Genomic DNA, 8,868 nt, shown 5'->3' with positions numbered 1-8,868 from the left:
AAGTAAATGCATAAAAGTGCTATGGCTTGTTCTTAATTTTATAATTAAGAACAATTAAGTTGTATTCTTATTTATTTATAGTAAGAAAAAACTCTTAAAATTCACAAAATCACTTTCATTTCACAAAATTCACTTTCATTCCATGAGATCCCATTTCCTTAACTTTCACTCCAACCGTCGTCCTGTTCATGTAGCCCCGCCTACTTTGTACGCCTACGCCTGCTTATAGGTTGTCTCTCATATCCCTCACTCCTTTCAGCCAATCAAATGAGAAGAGGCGGGACATGACGCACGTTGGGGTATTAAATAAAGTCACGCTGCGTCGACGGTGTTAATCCTGTTGTGTTTTCTGTTTGATAGCAGCAAGGATTAAAGTCGTCAAAAGATATCCAGGTATTTATAACATTTTAAAGCTTATGTTGTTTTTTGGCTACATTACTTTGATATATTAACAAGATAAAACGCTGTTGTAATGATTTAAACGTGTTAAAACGTAATATGGCATCTAGACGTAAAATGTAACACTAAACGGTTGTTATTTGTATGTATGTATGTGTGTGTTTGTTGTATAGGTAGAAGCTTGCATTAGAAAAGGCATGCATAAGTGAGAAAATAACGTGCTTTTCTTGTATTTACAGTAAAATAAGCATCATGGCTCTGGACGGATGTGGCCTCCTCTGCAAATACACGCTGTTCATTTTCAACCTCATCTTTGCGGTAAGTGGTTTAATAATTATGATACTTCATATTTTAATTCTTCCCTTTTTTTGTTTACTTTATAGTGTTCTGTGCACGTTTTAACGCTGTGAATAACTAATGGTTTGTAAGTGTTTCTGAGGTTGTGTTAAAGTTGTTGGTGTGGGCTGGCACACTTTGCTTTCGTTTCTGTGGAATACCAGCTCGCCGAGACTTCCATTTCCTGAGTTCCCTATTATTGCAGTTATAGCGCCTCTGTGGTCACATCCGGGAAGGAGAAAGGAAAACAACATCTTTTAAAAAAGGGGTGTCCAAACATCCCCGAGGGCCACATCAAGAAACATATACTAATGGCTGGGCCCCTCACTAGAAGTTAATTGAGCAAAATCAATCAAATGTTGGTCAATTATGCCTGATAATTGAATATGCGTTAAGAAACAAACAGCCTACACCACAGGGTTTCATTTATGTAATTACAGAAAGTGTTGGCAGCTCACTCCTTAAAACGGAAGCCTCACTGCTATGCCTGGTGACGATGGTTGTTACCGAGTGGCTAAATAGGACTACAGAAATGGTCAGACTGCTCATAAGGGGAAATATGAGTGGTCTATTTCAAGCTTGTTATCTAAATAGGTTATTAGGCTTTTCTTTTTAATCAACTAAGATTTGTTAGAAGATGTTTTCAACTTTAATAGAATGAATCTATTGGAAAAGTGGGCTTTGTCACACATAATATATGTAAGAAGTACACTATAAGAAAAGCACAAGTTTCATGTGTGGGCCATATTTAATTATACTTTTAGAATTTGATTTTTTTTTTACATGAAGGTTTATGTACACATTAACTGTATATTAAAGGTGGGGTATGTAATTTATTTCAGAAACCCTTTTTGTTATATTCCATGGAATGCTCTTAACTTCCCGAAAGCAATGAATATATTAAATGCTTTGACAATAAATACATAACAAAATGTCATCATTCTGAATGTGAAACAGTGTGAAGCTTCCTGTCTGATGCACATTCACACTGTGGTTGTTTGTGTTTTTCTGTGGCTGTGCAGCTGGTGGGGTTTGTGTTCCTGGGTCTGGGCCTGTGGCTGAGGTTCAGCGATAGCACCAGAGCTATCTTTCAATTCGAGGCCCTCAACTCAAGCGCATTCGTCATTGGTCAGTACATATGTGGCATGATTTCACCAGAATAAACATATTGTGTGTCTGAAACATGTTTACTCACAGATTTCTATATCTTTTTTTAAAGCGGTGACTGTCCTGATTATCACGGGCTCGGTGATGCTGATCGTCGTCGTGTTTGGAGACTACGGCGCCTGCAACGAGAAACGATGCGCTCTGCAAATAGTGAGATTTCCGTGTATACAGCCATATAGTGTATACAGCCATTTTATGTGATTGCAAAAGCCTGCCTTACACAACTGGCTTACTGTTGCATACGTGCAGAACTCACTGAAATTGAGTTCTTTGTAACCAAATGTCTCTCATCGTTATTACTTCACTTCCTGACACCTACTGGAAGACAGATATGTTCTGCAAATGTAGAACCACAAAGTATCATTACTCAGTTTCCTATTTAGAAAGTTCCACATGCGAGCGAGGAACGGAGAATGTATAGAAGAAATCAGCTGGGTTTACTAACTGCTTCCTCTCTGTGTAGTTTTCAGCCCTGGTGACCATCCTGGCAGCTGCTGTGGTTTTTTTTGGAGTGATGGCTTATTCCAGGAAGGAGGAGGTAAGATGGAAGAAAAACAAACAAGAGAAGAATAAATGTTTAAAATTAATACTTTATGTATGTTCATGAATTTGCGTTTTATTTTTCAGATTGGATTGAGAATGGGGGAGTTCTACTCGAGCATATATTTGCTGTATGTTGCTAACAGCGACCCAGTTCTTGCCGTCACTCTCACATTCATCCAAAAACTGGTAATACTTTATTTCCTTCTTCCATTTGTTAAACATTTCTAATTTTAAAATTGTAATTCAAAATTGTTGTTTGTCTTATATTGTTTCAGACTTGAGATGGAAACGTGAATATATATATATATTATCAAATAAAAGACAGTATGAAATAAATGATTAAAATGTAATAAATTGTGTAAATACGCAAATGAACCAACATTTCCTTTAAATAATTGATTTGAAAAATAATTTAATTTAAAAGTGCTATTTAACTAATAAATAACCCCAACAAAGCCATATGTTATCAATAAAAACTCTCCAAAAATATAACTAATAATATATTTTGAGTCAGTTTTTATTCTAAAAAATCTCTTAATTCATTGCCTTGTTTACATATTTGAAATGTGTTTAAGAGAGTAGAGTTGCTTATTACTCATGTCTTTATTTACTTCCACATTGATTATATAATGTGAGATTTAAAATATGTGGTTGTTATTTAATTGTCAGTGTTTTAAATCTCCCTTCATCTCGTTCCTCTGTAGCTTCACTGCTGTGGAGTGACCGGGGTGCCGTTGTTAGACTTTGCTAAGGAAACCTGTCCCGACCCAGAATCCTTTTTGGAACACCTCAAGATGGATGTAAGTTAATGCCAATAGCATTTTACTGTCGTACTTAACCCTGTTAGCATGCTAATTTACTAGGACAAATCTAAGCTTGTATATGTGTCCAGTATTGTATGAATTTGAGTTACGATATTTTTCAAGACACTTACAATGTGGGTTTACTTGTGTTACTAACACAAAATTAGGGCTGCCCCCTAATAGTCGATTAATCACTAGTCGACTAATAAAGTCTTAATCAAGCAATTTTTCATTAATCGATTAGTTCAAAAAATATATATAAGAAAAAAAAGAGCTCCGTGCGCTGCATGTGCTATGACGCGTCACCTGGAAACCCTCAGACTTCATTCAGAGCGGAGCCTGGTCATTAAGTTAATTTGGTGAGGCAGGACATTGAAAGTGTGGATCTTTCTGAGCGAGTAAAGGACGAGTCCCACAAGGTGACATACAAACTACGACGCGTAAAAGTCTCCTCCATACCCACCATCAGAGTGCAGCTTCCTGAATGCCGGCTTCATAACAAAACACGGAGCTTAATTATTGCGACTACGTGCTGACTCAGCAGCAGTGAGTCAGCCTAACTTTGTATCAACATATATAGACCTATAATATATAATCTTTCTGACCTCAGAAAACGATAAAGCTTTAATTTCATGCAGACGCTCATATTTTCAGTGTTTCCGTTTCCTCTGTAGTATTTATTGGCTTTTTTTATATTATTCAGATATGAATAATAGAAAATAGAACTTAATGTTCCGTGTGTGTCCTCGCTGCTTGTTCACACACACACAATAATAATCCTTACCGGAGCTTCTGCTGTTTGAACCGCTGCGTCCGTGCGCTGTGACTCATGCTTTAATTTATATTTCAAAGGTTCATTATTACAGTTTTATTTTAACACACGATTAGTATATCTGTCAGGTATCGTTTGATTTTAGTTATTATATATGTTCACTTAAGACAGTATTACAATGTTGGTTAACCTGTATTTGAAACTGACAAATAAACACATTTTTTCATATAATATTCGCCACGTTTACTAACATAGTTTTGCCTGTTAGCACGCAACTATGACAAAACTAAGTGTGTATATCTTTCAAGTTTCGTTTGATTTTGAGTTATTATGTGTTCACTAAAAGACACTTACAATGTAGGTTTACGTGTGTTTGAAACGGATACAAAAAACACCCCTTTCCTCCTTCTCTTAGAATATTTACCACATTTAGCATCTTTGTTGCTAGCCTATCTTAGACTGTTAGCATGCTAGCAGTTAGCTATATTTGTTTATCTGTTCAGGGTTGTAAGATTTTGAGTTATCTTTTTTTAAGACACTATAACATGTGAGTTTACATGTCTGACAACAAATAAACCTATTCTTTCCCACTTTTTCTTAGATTATTTGCGCCATTTAATATCTTAGTTAGCCTATTTTAGCCTGTTAGCATGCTAGCCGTTAACTATAATAAAACTAATGTTTATCTTTCCAGTGTTGTAGGATTTTGAGTCACGATCTGTATTCACTTTTGAAATTAGTTGATTCTAGGTTTATATGTGTTTAAAACTGACAATAATCCCCTTTTTTCTTGGTGCTACAGACTTGTCCTTTGGCGATCATTAATGTCTTCAACAGAAATGCACCGCTGGTGATGGGCGTGTTCGTCGGAACTGGAGCTCTTCTGGTAAGCAGATGTGTTGCATGCTTCAAAATTGAAATGCAGTAAATTGATTTTTTTTCAGCTAAAATAGGACGGTGAACAAAATGTACCCATTTTTGTATTTTATGTATAGTCACATGTTTAATTTAAAAATGAGATACCTAAAACAGTTAAGCATACAAATGACAGAAAAGTGTACTCTACATTCAAAAAATTAATACTAATGGTTTTTGTTTATATGTAACTAAAGAAAATATCAATTACACAATATAATTGTTGCCACGTCTACTATCTCAGTTTAGCGTGTTAGCATGCTAGCACTTAACTATGACCGGAATCGGTATATTTGCGAGGACACAAGTTACAAGAGAAATAAAATAATTTCTAATAAATATTTAAATTAACCTTTGATTGGACTGTCCAAGAACACTAATGGCGCTTTTCCACTGCAGGACCTTGCACGGCTTAGTACGGTATGGTTAGGCCTTGGTAGGCCAGGCTCACTTAATGCTGCGTTTCCATTACAGTTTAGTACCTGGGGTAGTAACTATAGTAACGCATTGTAGGCGGGGCGATCGGCTGTTTGGCGGGCAGAGAGACGCTGCGTAAAACATCCGTGACGTCATCTTCAATGCGAACCACAAAACCAAAACATCAGCTGTTAGCACTCAGAGCTCACAGCTCCTCATATCTGTTCAGAAACTAGACAGAAGTTAAAAAAGTACAAACCACAGACTGCCTGTGTCATGGCGAATAGAGTCGCTGGTTTATTTATGTCTGTAGGCCGTTGTTGTGAGTGTGGACGGAGCATATACAAGGTTAGCTTAGCCTGTTCGACCCGATCTCCATTCATAAAACACGCATTTTAAAAGGTTTTTCGCCTGCCGTCTTGTCTGCAGACTGGCATCTTTTTGAATCGTATATTACAATTAAATCACGGTAAAATATGTTCATTTTGTTGTAGCTACCTTGCCAGCGATTCTCTCCGACCATTCAGCAGTCGAGAGTGTTTACGTCACTAGTTTAGCATATTCAGCCCGGTTGTTGGCCCGGTAAGAACCTCGATTTTGGAGGGCCAGAAAAAAGGTGAAAAAGTAGCCCTGGGCCGGAACTACCCCTAGTGGAACAGCAAAAAAATAATACGTGCTGCAGTGGTCCATTAAATAAAAAATTATCTTAAATAATTGTATGTTTATTTTTGATTCGTCTTGTGTTTTGTAATTGCATAAAATCTGAATCTGCAAAGTAACTAAAGCTGTTGAACAGTTCCTCAAAATTGTACACAGGTACAGTACCTTAGTGTACTTCATTTCAGTCCACTACTTCACAAACAACAATTAACTAGTATTTAGCATTAGCTGTTACGCAATTAGCAAATCGTGGACACAATAGAGAGTAGTGGGTCTTGCATATCTTGTTGAAAAAAACAGCTCCATTCATTTTCAACATGCTTCATTTTGTCGTCTCTCGTTGTTCATAAAGTTATTGCTTGTGGTCTAACCCCTATGCCCTTCTTTCTCTCTTTAAAAAAACTCCTCCCCCTGTCTTGATTCAAACTAATAATTTTCACAATATATTTCACTCTCTTCCCCAATGCTCCCCAAAAGCTCCTGGCTTTGATTTGCAGCTCAACCCTTGCTAAAAAGCTCAAGACCCCATCCTCTCCTCAGTACATCATCCTGACTCAGCCTCCAACATCTCAGCTTGAATATATCCCCACCTCCACCTCCATTTCCTACTCTTTCTCCGACCAGGAGCCGGTGGCCTTCACCCCTCTGACTGTGGCCAACATCCCCATAGTTATGACTTAGAGCACTTTCACCACAATGCTCGGGCATAGAGGATACAGATCTGGGTTTACTTTCACATTACTTCATGTTCATCTCTTCTGCGCATGCTCACTGTGGGTCTCTTCAGCTCCCTTTAAAGGAAAAATCCACCCGTAAGTAAAATGGATTGTTAAAGCGCTTTTCCCAGACATTTCATCAAAAAAAATATTATTTCAACCTCAGTTTTTTATTTCTAATCTGCCTGTATTAAAAAAATACATATTTAAAGAGTTGGATTTTTCCTTAAAGTGTCTTCATATCTAATTGTGCCTTCCACACAAGCATCTCTTTGTGTAGCTGCATGCTAATTGCTAGCCTGGGCTGGTACCCGTCTTACATCGAAACTCATTCTGTGGCTGGTGTGACCCGGGTGAGGAAGCCTGGCTCTTATTCCCATCCCTCCTCTTCACCTCCCCCCTCTGTGTCTGAATGACAGGTTGTTGCCCTGGTCTGCAGCATTGTCCTCCTGACACAGACCAAGAAGGCGCAGCAGGAGATCACTGCGCGATACACAACCGTGTACTAACAGGAGTTCAACCCTCATCAGCGAAGACACAGCACTGGATTTCAAGCTTGAAAAACGTTACAAACATGTCCGAACTCCAAACTGATCCCAACACACTCTCCCCACTTCCACTCTGTTTCCAAAACCCCCCCAACAGGAAGTTATCAAACCCTCCAACAGGAAGTTATCAAACCCCCCCAACAGGAAGTTATCAAACCCCCCCAACAGGAAGTTATCAAACCCCCCGACAGGAAGTTATCAAACCCCCCAACAGGAAGTTATCAAACCCATCGACAGGAAGTTATCAAACCCTCCGACAGGAAGTTATCAAACCCTCCCAACAGGAAGTTACCAAACCCTCCGACAGGAAGTTACCAAACCCGACAGGAAGTTATCAAACCCTCCGACAGGAAGTTATCAAACCCTCCGACAGGAAGTTATCAAACCCTCCGACAGGAAGTTATCAAACCCTCCGACAGGAAGTTATCAAACCCCCCCAGAAGCCATTTTACAGCCATTTTAAACCAAGAGAGTATTTTAATGATAGAGGTTTAATAAAAAGAAATAAATGCCAGGGATTTTTATTATAATTACTTTCTGTCAGAGATGCTGATTTCAATCTCTGGTTATGAAAAGTTACGACAGTTCCTGAGACTGACAGCTTTTCCCAAGCCTCTCCATTTGGCCCTCCAGTGGAAGTGTGTTGTGTTGGGATTGAATTTGGGTCCGTATGTGAAACATCACGTTGTGCTTATCATCTGAGCTATCGTAAGCAGACAACTGATTTATTTTCCTCGCTGTTGACAATCAATATTTTATTGTGCCCTTTTCTTTTTGTATCTTCATGCAGTAGCTTAGTGGAATGGATGTCGAGTATAATGGTCAATTATTCATCTAGGTACGAACGGACAGGCCTCTTCATCATCGTGGACATACGATAAATAATGTGACGCATCCGTTTAATAACCAACTGTGAGGGAGAGTATGGGATACTGTAGGAGGAGAGCGATAACATACCTGTTACACTTTTTTTACCCATGTTCATCGTCTTTTTTTCCTCCAATGCTTTTAACGTTTTTGTGGAAGAGGTAATTACTCACCGAGCCGCTGGAAATATTGTTTGTAATGAACATTGTATGCATAAATGAGAAAGGGAGCATGTTCTGTGAAAACCATTCAGATAATATGAAATGTTTACGTAAGGTCGGGTCGTACACGTCGACACCTTAAAGTGGGAATTGTTTTGCTATAGAAGGGATTTTTCCATAGTTTTGTATTCCATTTAATTTCCTTTTTATGCGATTGTGCATCAAGAGGACCGCAGGATTCAACTTGAATAAAGTAAAGGCCCTTTTTGAGTGTGACATGAGTCGTCAGGTACTGTTAACCGTACTGCATAAACTAAGTGTATACGCGCCTTCCTGTAAACACTGCTTTGGTTCAAAGGGAACCGCCATGCCATTAATGACAATTATATTCACGTGTTGTATTCCTTCAAGTTCCTGAACACATGTTTGTGATCAAATGCATCGAGTGTTGTTTAGTATTGCTTGTCCTTCTCTTTGCACAGTCGTTTTTTTGCACTATACGTTTTCTAATAAATATTCCATTCGGGGCTTTTCCCCTTTTCTTCACCAAGACTTGTGTGTTTG

General features: G+C 38.3%; 1 protein-coding gene across 2 annotated transcripts; it reads left to right on the top strand.

The window, feature by feature from the left end:
- Positions 1 to 290: 290 nt before the first annotated feature.
- LOC117450923 (CD9 antigen-like) lies at positions 291 to 8,850 on the top strand. Of its 2 annotated transcripts, none has more exons than XM_034088958.2 (9): positions 291 to 393; positions 639 to 717; positions 1,758 to 1,863; positions 1,955 to 2,052; positions 2,366 to 2,440; positions 2,530 to 2,631; positions 3,150 to 3,245; positions 4,823 to 4,906; positions 7,148 to 8,850. In XM_034088958.2, the coding sequence occupies exons 2-9, from the start codon at positions 652 to 654 to the stop codon at positions 7,235 to 7,237; spliced, it is 717 nt and encodes a 238-aa protein (XP_033944849.1). In that variant the 5' UTR covers positions 291 to 393; positions 639 to 651; the 3' UTR covers positions 7,238 to 8,850. The 2 variants fall into 2 exon arrangements, with proteins under 2 accessions (XP_033944849.1, XP_033944848.1); XM_034088957.1 differs by having other exon boundaries at positions 6,490 to 7,241.
- Positions 8,851 to 8,868: the final 18 nt, after the last annotated feature.

The sequence above is a fragment of the Pseudochaenichthys georgianus genome, chromosome 8, assembly GCF_902827115.2.
Source record: "Pseudochaenichthys georgianus chromosome 8, fPseGeo1.2, whole genome shotgun sequence".
Taxonomy (NCBI): Eukaryota; Metazoa; Chordata; class Actinopteri; order Perciformes; family Channichthyidae; genus Pseudochaenichthys; species Pseudochaenichthys georgianus.
This window is presented reverse-complemented; position numbering and strand designations above follow the sequence as displayed.

Bases quoted from the DNA above. Each gene is read 5' to 3' on its own strand.
- LOC117450923 (XM_034088957.1), top strand. From the start codon at position 652: ATGGCTCTGGACGGATGTGGCCTCCTCTGCAAATACACGCTGTTCATT. The intron at 2,053-2,365 runs GTGAGATTTCCG...CTCTCTGTGTAG, and splicing joins AACGATGCGCTCTGCAAATA to TTTTCAGCCCTGGTGACCAT. The intron at 3,246-4,822 runs GTAAGTTAATGC...TTGGTGCTACAG, and splicing joins TGGAACACCTCAAGATGGAT to ACTTGTCCTTTGGCGATCAT.